At 33.1% G+C, this 26,551-nt stretch overlaps 1 protein-coding gene across 2 annotated transcripts; it reads right to left on the bottom strand.

Annotated features, from left to right (window-relative positions):
• Positions 1–2,262: 2,262 nt before the first annotated feature.
• Positions 2,263–20,639, bottom strand: LOC149409952 (uncharacterized). Of its 2 annotated transcripts, none has more exons than XM_089649392.1 (9): positions 20,295–20,639; positions 16,218–16,406; positions 15,634–15,798; positions 11,625–11,798; positions 7,106–7,404; positions 5,785–5,923; positions 5,258–5,389; positions 4,322–5,170; positions 2,263–2,857 (listed from the first exon to the last, which is right to left on the bottom strand). In XM_089649392.1, exons 1-9 carry the CDS (start codon positions 20,377–20,379, stop codon positions 2,622–2,624), a joined length of 2,268 nt encoding a protein of 755 aa, XP_089505518.1. In that variant the 5' UTR covers positions 20,380–20,639; the 3' UTR covers positions 2,263–2,621. The 2 variants fall into 2 exon arrangements, with proteins under 2 accessions (XP_089505518.1, XP_089505519.1); XM_089649393.1 differs by having other exon boundaries at positions 2,263–2,773.
• Positions 20,640–26,551: the final 5,912 nt, after the last annotated feature.

Here is a 26,551-nt window from a genome sequence, read left to right as displayed (position 1 = left end):
CCAGTTGTCGGGATGAGCTAAGAAGCATTTATATGTTACTTCAAAACTTTGACTAGATCAAATGAACTTTAATCGGTGGTGGGGGTACCCGCATTTTCGTTTCGGTCATGAGTCGGTTTTACTCCGGTCCTCGAAATTGCATGACGCGCGTAAAGAAGTTTCACTTCAAAATGATATTGCTTTATTATTATTTCTATTTGTACTCTGTTTCTCGGTACCGTAAACTTACTATGTTTTTATTATTTATTTTATGGATGATTTGTATAGCTGTAGGCAGACTGATAAAACCTAAGCGCAAGCCAAATACTAAGTTTGGTGATCGCGCTTTCGGAGTATCTGGGCCGAAGGCTTGGAATAAACTCCCTCCGGAACTAAGATCCATAACAAGTCCAACAGAATTCAGGTCTAAACTAAAAACTTACCTTTTTAAGCCGTCATACCCTTAAATTAAATATACCATTCCTGAGAGAATGTCCAGTTATATCCAATTTTTCAATAATGTCATAAATCCTGTACCTAAATTTCGCTAATAAACAATTAGTAAATGTTAATTAAGTGTTAATCTCAAGTGACCTACCAGGTAAGTGTTGTACTGTATATTATCTCCATATATAGTTAGTAATAACATAGAGCATTGTATTATTTTTTTATAAATTTGTACAGCGCCCTTGAGGTGATTTTGCAAATCATCCAAATATTATTATTATTATTATAACATGGAATGTTATTTATCTAATTCCTACCTACCTCCAACCTCACCTTGTTGAAAAGATTTGAAATTTAGAACAATGACAAGAACCATTTGCAAATTTCGAGTGCATTTGTTTGGAAAAGACAGAAGAAGAATTGAACTACTGGAAACAAGTTGTTGATTTTTATCATGTGTTTGATCTTTGAAAAGAAGGAATTAAACTATATTGAAAGAATATGATTTAAGATTTTCACGGCCAAAAGTATTTTTGTTATTTGTTTTTGGGGTGTTATGCATCTGCCCTGATGATGGACACTGCAATGCTGTCCGAATGGCTAAAGAAGGAGTTAGCGCAACACGGCATAACACCCCAAAAACAAATAACAAAAATATATTGAAAGAGCTTATACATTCGTTATGATGTGGCTATAGTTATGACATCCAGTTATCGCGGTGGAACTCATGCGATTGTGTTGTGCTTTAACTTACTATATTGTGTTGTGTGCTGCTTCGTGGTAAGTGATTGGTCTCTTTTCTCCCTTTTTTAACACATTGTTTCATCCCTACACGTATGATCACCCAATTCCAACAAATATAATTCGTTTCGTTTCGTTTCAAATTAATTTACAGTCCATAATTCAATTAATTTGAAGTTGTGATTCGGAAACAGTTTCTGATGCAACATTTGGTATGTTTAATATTTTATTTTGCTATTATATGTATTAATATATTTTTATTTATGTTTCAACAACTAAACTTTTATTTAAGCATGCTTTGAACATGTTTAGTTGGAGTGTTTTATATCTATGCACATCCCAAAGTTAACAATTGCTAAAACTCCGTAAATTTTTGAAACACTAAATAAATAAAAGAATTATTCATTTTACATTAGATTTATTAAAAAATATATTTCTTACATCTTAATCGACTAGAAACAAATGAAAATTGTTAAATTAGGTATTTAGCAATAGAGTCAGAAAGGATATTGGAATTTTCAACTGAAAATGTCATTCTAACAAAACAATAAACATGGATATCACATGTATAATGTATGTATAATAGAAATTTTAAAATTTTGTCAATTTATTTCTGATTACCTGTCGGATTACCACAAGTTTGTATTGATTGCATTTTAACCAGCCAGTAAATCCTAAAGTAAATTGTTCCGCAAGAAAATAACAGTTTTTTAAAACTTCCTATACTTTTATTCTGGTCCATTATCAACAATAAACCTAATGTAATTACAGGAACTTGTCAAATATCTTTAAGGAAATCACTTTCATGTTTATTAAACACTGCGACAAGTCCTTCAACATCTTATCTTACTTGCTACATATCGTCATAGTCATTTTCGTTCTTAGTCACAAACAAATTATTTCAAATTAGCGTTGGTTGAAGAGTCTCCTTCGGTTTGGTCCTTCTACTATTGTCGATGAGAATCTTAAAGAGGTATTCCTCCATATTCAAGTTCTTTATCTTCATCTTCAAGAGGTCTTACGTTTTTCACAAGTTATCCATCTTCATCTTCAAGATGTCATACTTATTCTACAAGTTATTCAGATTCATCTTCAAAAGGTCATAATTCTTCTACAAGTTATTCAGCTTCATCTTCAAAAAGGTCATACTTCTTCAACAAGTTATTCATTTTTCAGAGGCCATGCTACTTATCCAAGTTCTCCCACTTCATGGGCTGATACTTTATCTACACGTTCTTCTTCATCTTCAAGATGACACACTTATTTTAAAAGTTTTACGTCTTCATTTTTTTAGAGGCCATGCTCCTTATCTAAGTTCTCCACCTTCATGAGGTCATACTTCATCTATAAGTTTTTCATCTTCATCTTTAAGAGGTCATACGTCATCTTCGAGTTATTAATCATCATCTTCAAAGGGTCATACTTCTACTACAAGTTCTTCATCTATTAAATCGCTACAGATCGTCATAGTCGTGTTCGAGTTCTTCATCTTGGACTAAGTACTTCATATCAGAGTTGTTGGAAGATCCTCCCTCCAATCTGATCCTCCTTCCCTTGTCGACCAATCTCTTGAAGAGGCCAGACTTAACCAGGAAGACAGCTCCAGCTGCAAAACAGACGACAAGGAGTGAAAGAGCGACGATCAGACCAGTCGATGATGAAGTCGCTTCTACCCTTTTAAATAGGAGATCTGGAGATCAAAAGAAAGAAGACGATAAAATTTTTAAAAAGTTATTTCAAAATACAGCTTGATATATCCTAATACTGGCCCTATATTTTCATTGATTGGAAGGGAAATTTAAGGAAAATAATTTTTAAAATATTTGGTAAGAAGTTGTATCTGAACATATTAGAAATTAACACAGCCTTCCAAAATATCAAATTCAAAAACTTCAATCAGTGTTTAATGCAGCAGCACGGCTCATAACCGGGGTTTCAAAATATTTGCACATTTCAGAACACCTTCTTAACCTTCACTGGCTCAAGTGCCCTGAAAGAATCCAGTACAAACTGTGCTGGATGGTGTTTAAATCCATCAGTGAAATGGCCCCACCCTACATCTCTGAACTATGCGTCCCGGAAAACACTGGTCTGAGGCAGTCAACTCTTAGATCAGCAACATCATCAGCTGTAGGCAGTCTGATGGAAGCTAAGCGCAAGCCAAATACTAAGTTTGGTGATCGCGCTTTCGGAGTATCTGGGCCGAAGGCTTGGAATAAACTCCCTCCGGAACTAAGATCCATAACAAGTCCAACAGAATTCAGGTCTAAACTAAAAACTTACCTTTTTAAGCTGTCATACCCTTAAATTAAATATACCATTCTTGAGAGAATGTTCAGTTATATCAAATTTTGTAATTATGACCTAAAACCTGTATCTAAATTTCGCTAATAAACAATTAGTTAATGTTAATTAAGTGTTAATCTCAAGTGACGTACCAGGTAAGTATTGTACTGTATATTATCTCCATATTTTTTTCATTTATTTATTTATTTATTTATTTTTATTTATTTGCAAAAACAGTACAAAAACCAATACATTGCAAAAGCGGTAAACAAATTATTGAAGAAAATTTTATACATAAGTATACAGTTAAAACATATGCAAAAGCGGTAAACAAAATATGGAAAAAAAATTATACATAAGTATACAGTTAAAAAAAATACAATATTTCGCGCTTAAAGTCGTTGTAGGACATATGGAAAATATCCAAGTTAGCTGGAAGGGAGTTAATTAACCTAGTGAGTCTTCCTATATAGTTAGTAATAACATAGATCACTGTAGAAATGTATTGTATATTTGTACAGCGCCCTTGAGGTGATTTTTCCCAAAAACGGCGCTGTACAAATCATCCAAATATTATTATTATTAAGGGTTGAGAAGATAATAATTTAGATATTACGGAAAAAATATCATTTAAGAAATGGTATAACTAGATATCAGAGACACCAAGAGGACATTTTTTAATCATCTGCTGGTCATGCTCGCATATGAAATATGAAAAATGTTGCCAGTGCATCAGCAATGTGATATTTACACGGTACAATGGCTCCAAAAGTTTTTAAACCCTTTAGTTGCATTAAAAGAAGTAAGAAAAATTTAAATGTACAATTTCCTGGAAAACATACGTATAATAAAATAATGATCTACTAACCATCATTGTATGCCATTATCCTTTCGCTCTTGATCAAAAATGCTGACGGTGTAGATTGGTAGTTTTCAGTTACTTCAAATGTGGCAGCTGTCGCCCTTACAAGTTTATGAACATATTTAGAATTCAACGTAGAAGACTCGTTCGTCTTTGGATAGTTTTTACTGTAATGTTCGTACGTTTTTGAATATTTGACGGAATCTATTAATTCTGTAGTAGTCCCTTTGTCTTTGTCTACGACTGTATAATTTTTAGATTTATCGTCATTTTTTGGTAATCTGTTTACGATTTCAGGTAACGGTTCTACTTCATCGATGGCTTTTTTCAAAACACCTGTTGCATTTTTGTAAGGCGGAGAAGGGGTGAGGATTTGCAAAACTGGTTTGAGTCTCAAATCGGTTTGAATTGGACCGATTTTTGTTTCAACGTTTTTAACTTCTAGTTTAGTTGTGGTTGAAGTTGCTGCACTGTCTACTTTAACAAAAAGTTTTACTGTTGTTGTTAAAGCAAATAGTGGAGTTATTCTTGTGGATGGCGTCGGTATTGTTGTTTTTGGAGTTGTTCTTGTTGGCAATATTGAAGATGGTGAGGGCATTAATGTTGTTTGTTTAACCGTTGTTGGTTTAGCAGTTGTTGTGCTACTTGTGGTTGGTAGGGTTTGTTTGATTGTTTTCTGAAACGTCACATACTCAGACTCTTCTGTTGTAAATACGTCCGAATTGTCATTGGAAGGAGATTTAGTTGCTGTCTGTTTGAGTGAAGGTGGAAGTGGTGGCGGTTGTCCATTCGCATCTGTCGTCCTGCTCGAATCAGTCGAGGAATCATTATTGTCTCCAGTGATATTTGTCAAACCTGCAAACAATTATATTTAGTCACACTTACCGAAGTCGCACATAATATCTATATATTTATGATGGTGTAAATTATAGTTCTGCCAACCAAAGACGCATAGATCCCTATAGTCCACACAGCAGGAACCGAGGTCTTCGCAATCCTCGTTGCAGTAGCAATCTAAGTTTTCGCCACTTCTGGAGGAATTCTCTTTCAGGTCACAGCGGTTGACGCATGAATCTAAATAAACAAAAAAATGTTGATTAGATTGCGTACAAAACAGCGTAGTGTCCACTATTTTCTGCAAAAGATGACACTGGATTTTTGTGTTATTCAACAATATGAATTGAAAAAAGTTTACATGCTTTCACACTTATTCAAATGCACTTTTATATCCATTGCCTATAACTACAAACTTCAGGACTACGAAATCTATGTGACTGACACGAGTACAGTTATTCCGAGATGCAGTTTTCAGATGGGAGATGACTCTAGAAGAAGACTAAGTTTAAAAAAGTTTCCTTTTGTTATGCCAACTTGGTGAGATGTGCGTGCCTCGCCGTACTTAGCGTAGCCTCACATGCTATCAATTCCATCTTGGTTTTTCGTGCAAAGACTAACTGACTGGCTACTACCTTTGATGGTGATGGGATAGTCGGAGACGACGGCGTACTGGTCTTTTTCCTGCACGCATTGCTCATCCTGCAGGATAGAAACATCGTCCACTGCTATATCACTCACGTACCCTGATCCCCTGACACCTTCCAGGACAATCTGGGAACAATTAATGTTATGGTTAATTATTTTAGCATTGAAGCTTCATCAGGTTGATCAACCTAACACATAACAGTCCTAACACATCGCCCTTGAAATTATTTTTATACAAACGGCGCTACACAAAAATTCAAATCATTCAAATATTATTGGTTACAGTGATCTCTTAACTAGGCGTCTACAGGTTTTGTCACGGGGCGCCAAAATTTGAATCGCGCAGTCGCCATTTGGTTCAGGGCCGGCCCGAAAGTAATCTAAATATATGTAAGCACTGTTTAATGTTTACCTATAGTTGTTTTCAATTGAGCAAATAAAAAATAATTTAAGATTTAATTCGGTTACTCAGTGAAGACTGCTAACGGTCAAGCATTTCACTTTTCACTTCACTTGTTCAAAATCCGCACGATTGGTATGTGTGAAGGACGTTCTGCAGACATGTTTCAGGCATGCACAGCCAACCACCGATAAAAGAGAGCATCAAAAGAATTAAGAAGAATTCACATTTGTTTCAGCGCTTTGACGTTGTCCTAAAAACATTTTTATGAACCAATAATTGTATTGTTAACAAGAATCACAATATTCCAGGTAATATTGTCAATCGCCAGAGCACCAAAAAGAGTTCATATCTAGAAAGCGTTGAAACCAGATATTCCATTGATTCGTAAATTCCTAGTGCGTACTTTCTTCAATAGGCTATTGCCAGAACGCCAAACTCTTCTATAATCTTCTCTTCGGAATGAACGGAGTGAGTATACATTAAGAAAATCTTCGTTACTCTGCACTGTACTGCATTCACACATCACCGACACGTTTATTTATTTATTTATTAATCTTAAGTTAGCTCACATCTTCGTGTGTGCTAATAGTTTTATAAACATATAAACATGTACATTGTTTGGCAAACATAATCTTTTTTTAAATATTTTAATAAAGTCACAAAAAAGAAACATTAATAATTGAGATAGACATATTTTCTTAATTCATTTTTGAACTTATTTATATTTTCTATCACAGCAATTTCCTTCGGATAGAAAGAAAGATAGTTTAGATAAAAAGTTTTAGGCCTTATCTATGCATCACGTGGGCGCCTTAAAATTAAGATGGAGAACTAGAAAGTGAGCACGACCAGCAACCAGAAAAGGTAGAATAGATAGGACCTCTACAGTCAACCAACCACCTTACCTGAAAATTATCTTCCGTCACATCCAGATCAAAGAACCCGTGTAACCAGGCGTTTCCCTGATTCGCGGATTTCTTGAACAGTGTGTATTTCTTCCTGAGGTCGTCATCTGCAAGGATGCTGGATAGCTCCATGCTTGCTGGGTGCACCAGCACATTGAGCTGCCCGGTAGTGCGCCCATACATGTGGTAGTAGAAGGAGAAACAGCCCGATTGCGAAAGAGATGCCGGATATACGGGGGAGATGAGGCGGGCAGTGTCGTTCTCGACGCGAGAAGAGCTCTCGATGTATATATAGTAACCTGGAAAAGCAATATCATAATGTAATATATGTAATGATGTGTCTACAAAAGGCAGTTGATCTTTGCCATATCCATAGAAATTGAAAAAATAAATACAAATAGAATAAGAAACAGAAATAGACATAGAAATGGAAATATAAACAGGTTAGGAAATACAATAATCAAATACAATGGATAATAAATATAAATAGAATAAGTAGAAATAATAATAAATATAAATTGAAATGGACATGGAAATGCAAATATAAATATATTTTAATTAATTTATGGATGATATAGAAATATTTTCGAATTCTAAACAAAATTTAGAGAAAATGATCAAGGTAGTTAAAAACTTTTCAGATGATATTAAAATGTCTTTTGGCTCAGATAAATGTTGAACGATCCATATAGAGAAAGGCAAAATTATAGATGGAGACGATGAGGTTTATAAATATTTAGGATACCCACAATCAAATAGATTAGACCATACTAGTATTAAAAATGATATTAGGATTAAATTTCGAACTAGAAAACTAGCCTACAATGATATAAAAACAGAACTAGAAAATTAGTAAAAGCAATAAATACTTGGGCAATACCACTATTAACGCACTCATTTGGCATAATTAAATGGTCCAATACAGATTTAGATTACTTCGAACGATAAATTAGAACTACACTAAGGACGGGTTGTTTCGGAGAATCTGAACAATTCATCAAATTTCAACGTTCATTTTCGCGTTCTGTGAAAGACTTATTCAAGTTCTGTTTTTATATAATTGTAGGCTAGTTGCTTGACAAAACTGAAATAAAAACAGAACTTGAAAAAATCTTTCACAGAACTTGAAAATGAACGTTGAAATTTGATGAATTGTTCAGATTCTCCGAAACAACCCGTCCTAACAAAGTTTAATTGCCTTCATTCAAATTCATCCATAGAACGAATTAATTTACCTAGAAATTTAGGAGGTAGAGGAATAGTCGAAATAACTAAAAAAAAAAAAAAAAAATTAAAAAAAAAAAAAAAAAAAAACGTGGAACGAAATAAACAAAATATTAGGAAGAAAAAACAAATCCAGTTGTGACGCAGTTATATCTTAATACTTCTTGAAGACCAAACCGACGGATAAAGTTTCAGAAAATTTTGCTAACTTCTTTGATGAGGGAGTAAATGAGTTACTACACAAATGTGATGTCCGTGCGTCTCCATACCAGCTAGACGATTTACCGCATTCTATGTACCTACCCAGAGCTAGCGTAAAACAAATCGAATCTATTATCGAAATATTGAAATACTCAAAAACACCAGGATTGGACCAAATACGTATGTATGATATAAAAAAAACATGTAAAAATACTGAGCCCAGTAATTACTCATTTTATAAACACAATAATTGATACTTGCCAAATACCTGAAGAATTAAAAACTAGTATTGTTAGACCTATTTTTAAAGGCGGTGATCATTCAATTATAAATAATTACAGACCTATTTCCCTATTACCTGCCTTGGAAAAAATTCTCGAAAAATATATAGCCATATACCTAGATGGATATTTAAATAAATTTGGTATCATTGACAAATGTCAGTACGGGTTCCAGAAAAAAAAGCTGTGACGCACCACTTAATAATTTTTCTAATTTCATAAACACCCAGCTCAACTCTCAAAAACATGTACTTGTACTCTTTATTGATTTCTCTAAAGCCTTTGATACACTATGCCATAAACAAATAATAAAATTTCTACAAATTATTGGAATCCGTGGTAAACTGCTAACTTTTTTTAATAACTACTTATCAAATAGAAAAATGAGGGTAAGAATATTGAATGAGATGAGTAAATCTAAATTTGTAAGGTCTGGTGTCCCACAGGGGTCAATTTTGGGTCCAAAATTATATATTATATATGTCATAGCTATGTTGAAACTATTTAGAAAAGCGCGCAGATTCATTTTCGCAGATGACACCGCACTTGTAGTATCTAATGAAAATCCTCAAATAGCGATTAAAGAATTGCAAACCGACTTCGATGAACTGCTAAAATGGGCACACGATGTAGGATTGGTTATAAATGTAAAGAAAACAAAATGCATGTATATCAGATCACCAAGTTGAAAAATGTGGAAAATTCCCAAACTAACCGCACATAACTTTGAATGCATCCCTAGAAAAATAATATCAAACTGCCAATGTGAGAAAATTGATTTTGTCAACGAGTATACTTATCTGGGATTAAAAGTAGATAACACATTTAAATGGGATAAGCAAGTTACTAAAATATGTAACCAGCTAAGAGCTCTAGCAAACAGTTTCTATAAATTAAAATTTGTCTTGCCTCATAACACACTCAAACTAGTATATTTCTCATTAGTAGAATCTATTCTTAGATATGGAATTAGAAGCTGGGGAAATACAAGCATGACATATATTAAGTATGTACAAAATTTGCAAACCTCTATCATTAAAAAAATTGTATCACCTAATATATATAGACAAAGACACAATGTTCAACTCTTATATTGTGCTACCTATAAAAGGTTTATTTTGGTTCCTTACCATTTAAGATAACTGGGGTGATATTACTTATAAAAAACCACTGGTACATAGTCACAGCACACGTCTTACAGAAAAAAGGGCTGAAAATACCCAAAATACCAAATAAGTATGGAAGCCGAATGCTGGAGTACTGTGTACCAGTGATTTTTAATAAGCTCAAAAATAAATTTGTTTTTTCAGAAAATAAGAGTTTAAGCATGAAAACTGTAAAGATGTGGCTTATAAATGAAAAATCTGTATATCTATAAAAAATAGAGGAAACAAAGAAGAAAAGGAAAGACATTATGTGAAAGTCTTAATTCAAATATAAATTAATGTTTTTTTTATTTCACTAACAAGCTTTTTATTTCCAGAATTTTTTTTTTAAATAACATTTTTCACTTAATTAACTAGAATTTTAATTCTATTACATTGTGCTACAGTACGATGTTATTCACTTTCAATGTGTGTTATCGTATATGTCTTACTTTTGAATGTGTGTTATCTGTGTGCTTTATTGTATTGTACTTTTGAATGTACGTTATCGTATTGTCATTCAAAGTGTTAGTGTACTTGGGACGCTTTAGTGAGTTCTTTGATTGTATGTAAGAGTCTGTTATTTATTTTATATAACGGGAGACTTATATTGTATTATAATTGTATATTGAGATAGAACCTGCAGACAAGCAGCCATGTGGCAGATTCGTGGGACTATCTATACATAGTCTAAAAAAAAAAAAGTAAAATTTTCAGTCAGTAAAGATCAGCTTAATTAACAAAAAAAAAAATACTTCTTTGAAACACAATCAGGTAGAAATGCCAAGAACTTTTTTTTCATAAGAAATGCAAAAAATAATTTTGCAGGGCAGATTGAAACATTACACATTTAAATTTATATGACGAGAATGCCAACATTTTTATAAATCCCAACCAGGAATTACTAGATTCCTAGTCTAATAAGATTATTCCCGCCAAACACTTCAATTATCTCAACCAAACGTATGTTGACAGATTTTCGTCAAACAAATGGTATGGTATTGGAGAGTTGAGCGCAGAAATAGAAGGATTTATGCTTGCCATTCAGGATATAGTCATTAATACTAAAAATTATAGGAAGCATATAATCAAAGATACAAATCAAATTGATGATTTATGTAGAAAATGTTTGGCTTTTCCGGAAACTATAGAACATATTATATGGCTCCATCCGAGTATACATTTAGTCACAATAGACTTTCAAGAATTTATATATAAAAATGCAAAAATCACTCACTTTAAATACATGTATGATTACGAAAGATTTTTTAAAAATTTAAATTGAGGGATCAGTAGGATTTACAGGTCTAGTTAGGAGTTCTACCGAGCCGAACCCTCTGATTTGAAAATATCTGGAGTCGGTGAATTATTTTCCCATTTGATCTCTGGTGAGTTGACGTGTTGTTCTTGTATTTATTATGCTTATATAATGCACTTACATAACATAATATGGATTGACTAGATGACCATTTGTGGAAAAGTGTGTGGAAGGGTTTAGTTTTTCCTGTGGGGAAGATTTAACCCGGACATAAAGTCAAAAAAAAGAATAGGAAATAGAAAAAGACAAAGAGCTAGAATAAGAAATAGAAATTTAATAAGAAATTGAAGTATAATAAAAGTAATTACTGTGTATTTCTTATTACTCAATATTGTCTTTTAACCACGTACCGTCTTTCCCTAAGCCGTGGGTGTGATCGCTTGTGGGTCCTGTGCCGATATGTCCACTGGGGGTTCGTCCGTTTTGCCTGCGCCAATCGAAGTCGTGGTAGGGGTCGTGCGTCCAGCCGCACATGGCTGCATCCTCAAAGTCACAGGACAACGCTGGGTTCACGCTGGTGTTGGCTGCAACGAGAGAGAATCATTTTAGGTCAGAAAATAATTCATATTATCTAATGTACAGGGTTTTCCAATAAGAGGTGTTACTTTGATATTCAAAGAAAAATGCCATTTTTTAATATAAATGATCAAATTTTTATATCATTATAAAGATGAAGGTATGCCGTTAATAGTGAAAAATAACATCAGTAAAATTACCACCACGACCACGCCTACAGGACCATATCATTTTCGTGAAATTTTCCATAACCAAATCGCAAAGTGGCTGCCTTATGTCCTCGACAGACTCGCGAATTCCATCTTTGAGGTCTTGAATCGACGCTGAACTGTTGGCGTAGACCTTTTCTTTCATGTGGCTTCAAAGGAAGAAGTCGCAAGGTGTTAAATCACAAGATCTAGGTGGCCAATTGTGATCACCTCTTCGAGAGATAACACTGTCCGGAAACTTTTCCCGTAAAAGATCAATGGTTTCGTTGCTTGTTTGGCACTTAGCGCCGTTTTGTTGAAAGTAAACGTTGTCCAGATCAATACCATACAATTTCGGCCATAAAAAATCATTAATGCCTTAATTAATATTCAAAATAACACCTCTTATTGGAAAATCCTTTACTTGGGGCCATTTATTTGGTTATCCAGCCAGTCGACTGCATCGGGAGCCACTTGGTTCAGCACAGAAATCATCCTCCGAGAAACTGATGGTGGGGATGTTCTGCTGCGATTCTTTGACATTTAATAATTACATTACTACACAGAAGATTTAATAATTGCATTGTACAATATTCCCGTACCTATACAGGGTGTCCGGGGGTAAAATGCCTCAACTTCGGGAGGTGATTCTACATGATTCGAAATTCCGATGTTTATTTTTCTATACAAAGAATTCAACTTTCTTGCTTAAAAACTACCTTAAAACGTTGGAATTTCCAAAAAAATTATTTTTATTTTTTTTTACTTACTATCATGCAGAATCACATGTTGTAGTTGCAGTTAGCGCATTTTACCCCCGGAAACCCTGTATAGAATAGACACCATTGCGTGCTTGAATATTTCCTGTGGGATATCGATGTTTTTTTTGGTTTTTGTTATTGTTACAGCTATTTCGGCTTTCAAGGGCAGTTTGAAAATGGCCAACCAAAAAATACTTGCAGAAATTAATAATTACATTATTAAATTTGATTTTAATTAAATTTAAAAATATTAACTGGAGTTCTCCGAATTAAACACAAAAACAATAAATATATTGTAAATTAAATCAAAAACATTTTGTTTTCTGGGTTGCATGATAACTCAACACAGTGAAAATTCAACACACTTTTAAAAAGTGATATAAAGTCATTAGAAACGATGATATATATTTTTTTAATCTAACCTAACCTCACCTAACCTAACCTACTTAACCCTGTTAATAAAGTTTTTTTCCATCAATTTCCATGACTTTATGTAACTTTTTAAAGATTTGATGAATTATCATTGTTATGATCCGGTCACAGTTTTCTGTCAAGATGTAAAAATACACCAAAAAGTTTGTACCTATAGTTGCATGATGTGTTTTAAATCCGGCGAAAGCATCGCCTGTGATCTGTGACTGTACAATAATTTTACAAGCCATGTCCATAGATAATAGAAATGTCCATAGATAAGAAACACAGATAAAAAACGGAGTTCCGCAGGGAACTGTTCTTGGCCCGATTTTATTCTTAATTTATATTAATGATTTATGTAATTTTGTAATCCCTGGTAAAATTGTTTCTTACGCCGATGACACGGCAATAATAGTGGATGGTAATAATTGGACAGAAACTTTTTCGAATGCAACTGTATGTATTTCACTTCTTTCAAAATGGTTAAAATACAACAAACTTGTCTTAAACTACAGCAAAACATTTTACTTACCTTTTTATAAAAACATCAAAAACAAACCAAAAGACAACCTTAAAATTAGAATCCATAATACAACTTGCAATCAAGAAATGTGCTTCCTGTGCAACGAACTCGCTAATGTCAAAAATATAAAATATTTAGGAGTATCAATAGATATTAATCTTAATTGGAAATCTCATATTAATCAAACCACTTCAAAACTAAGATATCTAACCTACATATTTTATAGACTCAAGGAAATTTTAAACCCTGAAAAATTAAAAATGATCTACTTCTCCCTGGTGCAATCTTCAATCACTTATGGCATAATAGGATGGGGTGGTGCACCTGATACATTTATTAAGCCTCTACAAATAATTCAAAAGCACATAATTAAAGTCATATATAACAAAAATAAAACATTTTCGACCGACCTATTATACAAGGAATCTAAATTATTTAACATTCGTAAATTATTTATATTACAAACTATGAAATATCTATTTAAAAACAAAAACAATTTCAAAATAAATGAAAACAGAATGAGCAAAAGAACAAATAATATATTTTACACCCCCCAAACCAATACTAAATTAATGCAGACGCATAGCAGTTTCATTGGTCCTCGTACATTTAACCTTCTACCACTACAAACACAAATGATAAATAAAAAGATAGAATATATTAAAGAGGTAAAATTATGGCTGATTGACGCAGATATTGAAACGCTTTTACTATAAATTTATTTATCCTTTCTACAACTCACTTGCTGAAACTTCAAGGAAATTTTAAACCCTGAAAAATTAAAAATGATCTACTTCTCCCTGGTGCAATCTGCAATCACTTATGGCATAATAGGATGGGGTGGTGCACCTGATACATTTATTAAGCCTCTACAAATAATTCAAAAGCACATAATTAAAGTCATATATAACAAAAATAAAACATTTTCGACCGACCTATTATACAAGGAATCTAAATTATTTAACATTAAAAGGTTGAAAATAATAGAATCGAATAATATAGACCTAAAACTGAGAATACTCCTCATCAAGACCTATGTATGGAGTATCTTGATCTACGGCTGCGAAACATGGTGCCTATCCGAAAGAGATAAACGGAGACTAGAGGTTTTTGAGATGTGGTCCTAAAGAAGACTGTTAGGAATTTCCTGGAGAGACCATATTACAAATGAGGAGGTTCTCCAAAGAATCGAAGGAGGAAGGCACCTGCTCAGGACCTTGTCCGAAAGGCGTGCAAGATGGATCGGCCATGTTATACGACAAGAAGGCCTCTTGCATGTCATAATAGAGGGTATGACCGAGGGGACCAACTCTAGGGGACGCCCACGCCGAGAGTACCTGGAGGACCTGCTGGTGGACGTGCGCTGCTCATCATATGCAGAAATCAAAAGAGCCGCACAAGACAGGGAAGAATGGAAGAGGAGATTAGATGAAATTGCTGCAAACCAATCCCAGAATTGAAACCAGAGAGAGAGATAGTTTGGGAGGTGGCGCCCCGGGAACCATTTATTGGATAACCAACACCTCTGCCATAGGTCACCCATGTAAGGTGAGGTACAGTGAGACATTCGCTACATTTGATGATTAAGCAGGGGTTCCCGGGTTCTTCGGGTGAGGTGTGTTCAGGATGCATCTGCACACCAGCTGTGTGGCGTGCCGGTACGAGAGGGGCTGGTTGGGGAGACCCTTTGACCTCTCCAATTGGTCTCTATGGGCTCATCGCCTTATCGTGCCGCAGCGGGAGGGATAGATCATTCGTCCTTCACTCCTGAACACTATGATCCCTTGATTCCTACCAATCATTCATACCCTTTTCCTTCCCAAAACTTCCTGTCATTCCTCTCCTTAAAAAGATCTTTCACACAACATCCGAAAGATGACATAAGCCTTGAGAGTTTATTATTTTCTTCAGGGCCTTTTGTGTGGGGTTAAGGTAAGACGAAAGAAGGTGGACTCACAAGAGCAGAGCGGGGCGGTGCCGTTCCACACGGTTCCATTGCAGTAGAGTGTTGGACTGCCCACCATGGCAAATCCGGGGTTGCAGAAGAACATGACAGCGGCATTCCTGCGCGTGTACACGTGCAGGCCGTTGGTTGGAGACACGATCTTCGGACATCCAGGCCCTGGAAAAGAAATTGTTTTGTATTCTTGAAATAAATGACGCCTTCTTTACAACAAAATACTTTTATTTAGAGTAAAAAGAGTAAAGTACGATACAGTTAAATATGACCAAAGGAAATAGGTCGCATTAGCTCAGTTGATAGAGCTGCGCCCCAGCAAGGCGAAGATCCTGGGTTCATGTCCTAGATGCGAACGTATCTTTTACTAATTTACTATTATTTTTATATCTATTATTAAGTATTTCACATCTTTCTCTTTCCTATCTCCTTCTCCTCCTCACTACGTTTAACCTCACAACATACCCAATTTGGGATGCTATAATTTAAATGGCTCGAGACCGTTGAGAGTAGTTGTCTTGCGCGGTATCCAAATAAAAAATCCCGGGATTTCATCTATTCAATGGTAAATTAGCGTTACTCACTGATGCAGAGGGGGATTGGTGAGTCCCACTTGCCGTTGACACAGGTAGCATAGCGCTGTCCTACCAGTTCGTACCCCCAATTGCACTGGTACTTGAGCATGCGGCCTCGTTGCTTCGTGCGCGTCCTTCCGCTGAACACCGGCGCGCGGCATTCCTGGGCAGCGTTGCGGGATACGAAGGGCGAGTATCCTAATAAATAAACCAAAAATATGAATCAACTGGACACTGTCACCTTAAACAAACCAGACAAAAGGAAATGTGAAGATACGAAGAAGCACACACTCACCTACGAATAGAAGAAGGCTCAGATCCTTAAAGAGTTAAATACCATGTTGTGAATTTAAAAATTCGTGAAATGTCAGTAATTTACCAAAAATTACCTTTAGTGGCGTTCCTCAGGGGACTAATTTGGGGTCAATTCTATACTAGGTAAGTATTTTTTCAGTACGTACGCTATTTTGACTATAAAATATATTTCTTATGTTCCATAAAACAAATGCTTAAACTCTATGAAGAGAAATTAATCCGATTTGTGATTATTTGTCACCACAAACCGCACTTTAAAAATAAACATTGCAAATCTTTACTTTTAGGGAGCCGACTAAATTAAAATGTTCAATGCAATCCTATAAGGTCCTATAATCCTGGTATTTAGTGACTATAAATTATAAAGTAAAATATGTTTACATGTTTCATCATATTTTCAAGGTAAATTTATTTTAAATATTTGGGAGGCGGGTAACCAACATCCCTGCCATAGGTCGTAGGTCATCCCAAGTGGTTTGCTACGTTTAGTGACTTAGTAGGGGTGCCCGTTTTCATGGTTTGTCTAGATATATTTGCCCACCTGCTACGTGGCGGGCCGGATTAAATGTGACTGGTTGAGGGAGGTCTTTTGACTTCTCAACACGGACTCTCTTCACTCATCGCCTTGCACCGCAGAGGATGAGATGGATTTATACATCCTTTATACCCATTTCTATTCATTTTTCCTCTTCCTTTCCTTTTCCTAAAAATACCTTCCAATTTTTTCCCCAGGGACTCATGTATGTAGCTAATGTAAAAAAAAACTTTCATTTCGTCACAAATAATTGCCAAAGCTGTCAAATCGAAAATCGGCATCCTTTGTTGTATAAACAACACAGGTTTTATAATAAAAACAAAACTAAAATGGCACACTTTTGATTTAAAAAATATCATTCCATCTAATCATGCATCTTACGCCTTACGTTCCAAACATGATTTTTTAAGAAACAGGCTTCATAGGTTCATTCTCATTAGTTTTTATAATTGAATTATATCAATGGTTTTTATTCCTGTTTTTTTTTCATTAGAAACATAAAAATGAGAAATAAATGAGTTGATTTAGAAATCCATAAAGCTGTTAGTAAGTTGATTGGAAACGCAAATACAAATAAAATAATAATAATATGTTGGTGGGAACTAACGGCTGCGGTTTGTGGTTACAACTTAAAATAAAGAATATTTTGCAAGCTCATAAAATAAATAAAACATTATCGTGTAACCTTATCACAAAGCCAACATTTAAAAGACATTTTAAAATAGATGAATTACAGTAAAAACACTTTGTTTTTGCGGGAGGATTTTTTAATAGGGGGTTTTTAGGTTTTTTATTTCAGTTACAATTGAAGATATCTACATCAGAGAGAATGTTATGATATTTTGAAGATATCTACACCGTAGAAAATGTTATTATATCTTGAAGATATCTACATCAGAGATAATTATTTTTAATGATAAACTAATGTTTATAAGAAAAGGTTTTATGCATAGCATAAAGAATAACAAATAATTATAAGCAATAATAAGTCGCCTGATATATCAATACAAATTGACAAATAATTATTGCTTATAATTATTTGTAATCAGAGATAATGTTTATATATGTTGAAAATATCTACTCCAGAGGAAATGTTATTATTATTATTTTTTATTTTTTATTTAATATTTGTATGTTTTTTACAATAAATATACAATTATACAGTGTTATCAAGGTAAATAATAATAGCTTTTCCTCACCATAAAGAGACGAGGCTCTTGTGTTTGGTGAATGAATCCTAGCTCAATTATAAGTAAGTAAATAATATATTTGCAAAACCAAAGGGATAAGTAAGAAATAGGCAAGATTTATCAATAATACAGTTTCAAGATTTGAAGGAAATAATAATAAGAGTAAGATATGGACTTTTATAGTAGTTTTAGGTAATTTTTTAATTTTATTTTAAATTCCTGAATATCTTCAATATTTTTTAGATATAATGGAAGGATGTTAAAATATGTTATACCTAGATAGAGATAGGTATTTTGTGTGTGCTTTGTATTAAGTTTTGGGATTTTGATAGTTTTTTGATATCTTACTGATGAATTGAATTGTAAGTTATTTAACTGTATTTCTTTATAAATTTGTAGAATTGAATATTTTTTTATATATATTGTCTATTGTGGGTACATTGAATATTGAAAAGAGAATCTCAGTAGAAAATTTGGATGGTTTTTTCAACATTACTTTAATTATCAATCTTTGAACTATTTTAAGTGGATTTAATATATTGTTATAAGTTCCTCCCTAGCCAATAATACCATATTGTAATATAGATTTTACAATTGCATAGTACACTCTTTTTAGGTCTAAGAATATTTCTAAGTCTTATAAATATATAAATACATTTTCTAATTCTTTTGACAAGTTCACAAATTTGTTTTTTCCATTTAAAATGTTGATCTATATATATACCAAGATATTTAATTTCAGAAGTTAGACTAAGTATAGAACATTCTTGATTGCAATTAGTTCTGTTACATTTAAGTTGATGTATTATAATTTTTAATTCTGGTATTGATTTAAATTTGTTGATAGAGAATGGGATACATTTTGTTTTTTCAGTATTTAATGAGAGGAGGTTTTTATCGAACCAATTTTTCAGTATATTAATATCAGTATCAGCATAAGATATTATTTTTCCATTTAATCTTTGATTGAATATGTCATTTACATAAATGATAAACAGTAACGGTCCCAGGACTGTACCTTGAGGTATGCCGAAGTGACTTGTTTTTTGTTGACTAAGTACATCGTTGATTTTTACGACTTGAGGGCGTTTGAAAAGGTAGCTTTTTATCCATTCTATAGCTGTACCACTTAATCCAATGTTTCTTAATTTACTTATAAGTTTGTCGTGTGATATGCTATCAAAAGCTTTTTTAAGATCTATGAAAATTCCAATGCATTTTAATGATTTATCTAATGAATTATGAACAAGACTAGTTAATTTTGCAATTGCATCCTGAGTGCTTCTACCTTCCATAAAACCGAACTGATTTTCATTAATTAATTTATTACATTTTACAAATTATATGTTGAAGATATCTACACCAGATTACATATTATTATATGTTGAAGATATCTACATCAGAGAGAATTTTATATGTTGGACCCAATTTTACAAGCCAATCATTTTGATTTCAATGACGATGATGATCATATTAGAAAACAGACGTAACAAAACTTATTTTAACCTCTCGCATATTGACCATTATATTTCGAAGATGCTGTCAAAAGTTCAGAGAAAACGAATGTATTTAATTTTCAATAAAATCCAAATCAAAATGGAGTATTTCGACATAAATTAATATATATTTTTTTAAATATTAAAATTTTGAATGCAAACATAAAAACGTTTTATAAATGGCTTACTTTAATTTTTATGTCTAAACACTGAACAAAAATGTTGAATAGCAAAAAAAAACACAAACAAATGTGCACCTAATTTTTTTGTTGTTTCATAAATAAAATTAACAAAGTTTCATAAATTTTTCTCAAATTGCGGTCGGAACCTTTGGTTTCATAGAGGTAAACATTTCAATTAGTCTGTTCAAGTTAATTTCTAGATTCAAATATAAAGTGTAGTGTTTTCTTTTTCTAACACCGTTTAGAACATATTTCTAACAATTACAGTAAGGGAGGAACAACGATTTTAATCGAACAAATTGAATCCATGGATAATGGCGGATTGTTACCAAAACAGAACAAATGAGCTTGATGAATTAAAAACCTACCTTCACAGTTTGACGAAAGATGTAAAACCAATATCAGTCCTTGCAAGAAAACACACCAAATAAAATTATCCATAGAACACAACATTTTGCATAAAATTACAACTTCACAAAAACCTTTAAATTATGAAATTTCACTTATTTTCTTTTTAAAATTCTCAAAAGCACTCAATTTTCAATTCTTGTTGTTGTAAAATTGTACTTGTTATAACTGTATTAACTTCAGCAGTGTTTTAAATGTTTATTTTTTCTAATTTATTAAAACATCTGCAATTTTTTTAATAACTGTTTGAATTTCAGCCATTTTCTTTTCAGTTTTCAAGATGGCCGCCTGACGCGACGCGACGTTTGCTGAGTATAGTTGAATGTCAAATGATTTGAATATAGAATGGAATGCGGAGTTTAAATCACAATAATTGTTCTGGACGTTTTGCGATAAGTGCTTTACAGGAAGTTATTTTTTTCTACCAAAAAGGATGTTGTAAATCCGGCCATGTTTAACTGATAATATAAAGCTATTTAAATAATAATATATAATAGTCAATCTGGCCGATTGCATCCGTTTAAAGTGGAAGTAATGATTAATGAATGTCTTTCATGTGTATTTTTAACGATTCCTTACTTGGGAATAATGGATAAGATAAGGAAAGGGACCCTTTTTTCATTTATTGTAAAACAATAACAATTTCTACCAATTTTCAACATGTGTATTTCTCTTTATCTCTTTTTAAGTCAAAAATTGTTATTTTCGAAGATAATATCTATACATTTGTTATAGAAAAAAATGAAAAAGTAAGCTCCGAAAATTATTAAAAACACGTTTTGTTTTGTTATTTAATATGTTATATCTTTTTTAAAATTATTTATTAACATTCAAACCTGCTAAACTACTTATATAGTTTGTCAGCAGGTACATAATGACAACATTTTTGCAATAACATGGTACAATGGTAAACAGTATGTAGGTATGTATAATGTTGATGATAAATTAACAATAAATGATAAGTTGGTTAAATTACAGAATTGTATAAATATAAATATGTAAGAAGCAGTATAAGGCTCATATAACAAAACAAGCACAAATGAATTTAATATGAACAAATTAATATAATCAAATGAATATAATCAACAAGTACTTCTATGGTTTTAATAAACATAAGGTAATACAAATTTATAACGATTTTCCATTTCCCTAGAATGTGAATTCCAATTAGGAAAACAAGGTCTTCAGTAGTGCAACAATATAAATTCTCAGTATCTAATAGCCATTTCCTTAGGTTATATTTGACTTTGGCTGTAAAAACGTTTATATTTTTAATTTTCATTGGTAGTTTATTAAATATTCTGGGTACAATAAAGTTTAGGGTTCTTTCACCGTATTTATTGGTACATTTCGGGACCACCAATCCTTCATTTTGGGTGAATCTTGTATTATGTTTATGGAAAACTCTTTCTCTATAGAAGGAATCAGACAATATAAGATGTTGACTTACAATATTATAAAACAATAATCCTCTGACAGGTAAAACATTCAGAGACTTGTATATTCATTTAGTGTGGTTTCTGTGTGCATTGGTATATTTATGGATTAACAATTTTGTAAGGGAGTTTTGTAATGTTTGGATATAACTTATATTAGTTTTACAAGAATGTCCCCAAGAAGTGATTCCATAACGGATTGTGAATTCAGCCAGAGATTAGATAGATTAATTTTAAAGTACTTACAGGCACAACATATTTTATTTTATAAATTCTACCCACAATAGACCGTAGACGTTTACAAACATTAGTAATGTGTACATCCCATTTCATGTGGCAGTCAATAGTAACACCCAAATATACATAATTTTTGACAAAATCAATGGTTTCACATGAACAGGGCTGTGCAACATTTCTGTGTAAGCAGTCAAAAGTATGTGTATATAACGAAGGGATTAAATTGTATCTGGCGTGTGGTGATCTTATGTGCATAATTTTAGTTTTTTTGGCATTTATTATGAGACCCGCGTTATGAGACCATTTTAAGAGAGCAATAAAATCAAGCTGCATAAGGTTCATTGCAGTAATCAAATCCTCGTGTGATATTACGAGTGCCGTATCGTTTGCGTACACAAAATGTTTAACGAAAGAAAACAATTTACTCATAATTGAGACGTATATAATATATAGGGTTGGCCCTAAAATTGACCCTTGTGCAACACCTGTTGAAATATATTTTCTTTTGCTAAATTTTTACTGTTATTTGTCTATCCGATAGTATTTTTTTTAACAAAACTAGTAGCTTTCCTCGTATTCCTATTGCATCCATTGTTTCTAAAAGTTTATTTTTATCAATGGTATCAAACGCCTTCGAGTTATCTATGAATAAAACCAACACATGTTTTTAAAAATTTAATTCATGATTTGAAAATTCCTGAAGCAACATTTCCGTACTTTTTTCTTTTGAAAACCATACTGGTTGGGATCTAGCAAGGAGAAGGATTCTAAATATTATTAGACATGAAAAAAATCACAGTGTATCTTTAAATGCATCTAAAGCATCTGTCAAGAGATTTTTGCTCTATTCCATACGAGTCGTGTTTTATTAAATATTTTCACCATGTTCACTTAATTATTATTTTTTTTTATATTAGCGCATTCTAACAGAGGGATCTAACATTCGTATTTACATATTCACCTTTCAAACCATTTTAGAACGCTTACTACGGGGTCTTAAGGGGGTATGTAATAGATAAAGTCTTGGAAGAATGAAGTTTGGATTCATTCAGTAGCCATTTTGAACAGTGCCCGTACAAGTAATATACAAGTCATGAAGTGTGCCATCTTCCTTTGCCGCGTCTTCCATCAACTATCTCCTGCGCGCGCACACGGTTCAGAAGAGACAAGATGAATACAATTTTTTGCCCAAGTTCCGAAGCATTTACACAAACAAAACACAAAAACTCCGTGGAAAGGGGCGAGCTTTGGACAAAGACACCATAAATATTATGCAATAAAAACCCCGTGGAAAGGCACGAGCTTTGGACAAAGACACCATAAATGTGAGGGAATACAACCATTGAGGGAGACAAAAAACACAAAAACTCCGTGGACAGGGTCGAGCTTTGGACAAAGACACCATAAATATGAGGGTTTACAACCATTGAGAGAGACAAAAAAAAACACAAAAACTCCGTGGAGAAGCGCGAGCTTTGGACAGAGACACCATAAATATGAGGGAATACAACCATTGAGGGAGACAAAAAACACAAAAACTCCGGTGACAGGCGCGAGCTTTGGACAAAGACACCATAAATATGAGGGAATACAACCATTGAGGGAGACAAAAAACACAAAAACTCCGGTGACAGGCGCGAGCTTTGGACAAAGACACCATAAATATGAGGGAATACAACCATTGAGGGAGACAAAAAACACAAAAACTCCGGTGACAGGCGCGAGCTTTGGACAAAGACACCATAAATATGAGGGAATACAACCATTGAGGGAGACAAAAAACACAAAAACTCCGTGGACAGGGGCGAGCTTTGGACAAAGACACCATAAATATGAGGGAATACAACCATTGAGGGAGACAAAAAACACAAAAACTCCGTGGACAGGGGCGAGCTTTGGACAAAGACACCATAAATATGAGGGAATACAACCATTGAGGGAGACAAAAAACACAAAAACTCCGTGGACAGGGGCGAGCTTTTTTTTTTTTTTTTTTTTTTTTTTTATTAATATCAATAGCAAAATTTGTACATTATGTAGGTTTAAAGTATAATATAAGTATATTTTTTGTATTTTTTTCACAGTCCTCCTCACTAGGGTTTCCTGTTCTGAGGCGGCCTGTAGTTTTTCTTAAATTTTTGTATTTAGTTTTGAATTGTCTTTACATTGTCTTCATAATGTTTGTAAGTTGATTATTACTTTGATTATTATCTGTCACAGTTAATCTTAGCCACAATTATGTTATTTTCAACAGTTGTTTCCTTTATGCGTTCATACATTGAAAAAAAATTTTTTTTAGTAGTTTATATTTATATTTTTTATTGAGTAACTTATTATTTTATTTGTATTCTACTCAAGCGAAACGATAGGAAAACCTTCAATTTATCTAAAGCATATTTTTGGTATTCATAATGTACACCAATTCGTTATGAAGATTAATCCAAAGAGTGATTTAGCATTAAGCGAATGTCATGAATTATTAAATGGAATTGATTTGAAAGTATTTTTATTATTTTATTAATTGTATCATGCAATTTAAATAAATACTAAAGTATTTACACAGGTCACCCCATGTGGCAAGCTGTGACTTAACGTCTGTGATTTAGCAGGGGTGTCAGGGTTCATCGGGTGAGGCATGTTCAGGGGTGCCAGATCGAGAGAGGCTGGTTTGAGAAGACCCTTTGATCTCTCAGCTAGCCTCCTTGACACATCGCCTTGCGCCGCAGCGGGAGGGATAGATCATTCACCTCTTGGACCCTGTTTGCTATATTCCCACCCATTTCTCATAACCTTTTCCATCCCAGAACTTCATCTCCTTCCTTTCCTTAAAAAGATCCTCCACACATCATTCCCAAAGATGACATAGGCCCCGAGGGAAATTAGTTTCCTCAGGGCCTCCTGTGTGGGGGTTAACGTAATTTTTTTTACCTGCCAGTCACGCAAGCCCTGCATTATTCGAATTGATTTTCCTAATAGAGTCACACGAACTAAAAATATATTTCCAGTGAAATTGTTGCAGTCAACAACAATATCAGATATAATTCGTAGGTATTTTAAGATACCATACATCTCGTTAAACTGTAAATTGGGGGCATCAGCACGTGTGACTGAGTAAAATGGCCAAATGGCGAACCATATTTCCAAATACATATGATAAAAAAGTTATTTTTATCAAATACTCACATAAAAAAACACGTTCTACAGGTTATATTTGTTTTTTTTTTTTACCGCGGCCTCCATCATTGCACAAGCTACATTTTCACATTAGGAATTCAAATACAGTCAGGTTATTCGTAAACCGGGATTGTTCATCTTTATTTTTTGAATAAAAAAAATGTATAAGCAACTGACTTGCGGTCCTATAAAATCTTTTGCTCTGGAACAAGATATAAAAATACGTACTAATTTTAAAAAGTGTGAGAAAACCCATAAATCTAATACATTTAAACTTCTGGGGCCAGAGCCAAGTATCTTACTGCTCTGCAACAGAGGTCACAGACCTAAAAAATATAAACAAAATCTTTTATTTCCATCTAACAAATAAATTATCCGATTGCGCTTAAGAGGAAGCTACAAGCCAAAAATGTGTATATTCTTGGTATGCCTTATATCGTGGGTAATAGGCATTAAAATCGCTTGACAAACGGAGTCTAGAAACGTTCGATTTCAAGCAAAAAACTGGTTTTTAATTATTTTGTAAATAATTTTATAAGAAAGCAAAAAAGTTAATCAAGTGAAACTGTCACAGATAATCTAAGCTATAATACTGTATTTTTTAAAAGTTGTTTCCTTTACGCGTTCATACATTTCTATTGAAAAAAATATTTTTTAGTAGTTTTTATTTATATTTTTTATTGAGTAGTTTATTTTTTATTTGTATTCTTCTCAAGCGAAACGATAGGAAAACATTCAATTTATCTAAAGCATATTTTTCGGTTTTCATAATGTACACCAATTCGTTATAAAGATTAATCAAAATAGTGATTTAGCATTAAGCTTCGCCTTAAAACATGTTCTTAACATGAATCGAATCTAAGAGGTGAATGAATATAATCAGCTTTGGTAGGTACCGATTTGAAAGAAACCTGTCGGATAGGCGTAACTACCGATGATTTTAAACCGAATTGCCGAGCACGGTTGCGCTGTTGAAACTCTGACCGATATACATTTTTTTTTTCTTTCCTTTATTCGTAAAATATATTTGTATACAGTTTTTTACATGCTTTTCGTCTACCACACTCGACACATGTCCGTATAATGGTAGTCGAAATTTGTATATAAATATATAAATGTAATACATGTTCATTTGTTAATATATTATTTTGTTAAATGCAATGTATTTGTAAAATAGGTAATAGGTACTTTAATTGGTTTTCTAGTTAAGTAGATTTCACAAGAATAAACCAACCGTATTGCAAACTGTTGATTTTAATGAGATAAAATAAATATAATTATAAATGGGCAAATAAACAAATGACTTTACTTGTTGATTTAAAGAAAATAAAGATAAATTAATTAATTATTTTAGAAAGAAATTTTAAACA

This window comes from Hesperophylax consimilis, chromosome 29 (genome assembly GCF_061612785.1).
Source record: "Hesperophylax consimilis isolate HC1 chromosome 29, BYU_Hcon_1.0, whole genome shotgun sequence".
NCBI lineage: Eukaryota > Metazoa > Arthropoda > Insecta > Trichoptera > Limnephilidae > Hesperophylax > Hesperophylax consimilis.
Note: the sequence above shows the minus strand (reverse complement) of the source record. Positions and strands in the feature narration are given on the sequence as shown.

What these genes read in the sequence shown, in the direction of transcription:
- LOC149409952 (XM_089649392.1), bottom strand. Translation starts at nt 20,379, where the DNA reads ATGTTGTGTTCTATGGATAATTTTATTTGGTGTGTTTTCTTGCAAGGA. An exon ending in TCTTTCGTCAAACTGTGAAG is followed by an intron (nt 16,407 to 20,294) that starts GTAGGTTTTTAA and finishes TTTATTTATTAG; the next exon opens with GATACTCGCCCTTCGTATCC. An exon ending in TAGGGATCTATGCGTCTTTG is followed by an intron (nt 5,171 to 5,257) that starts GTTGGCAGAACT and finishes AATTGTTTGCAG; the next exon opens with GTTTGACAAATATCACTGGA.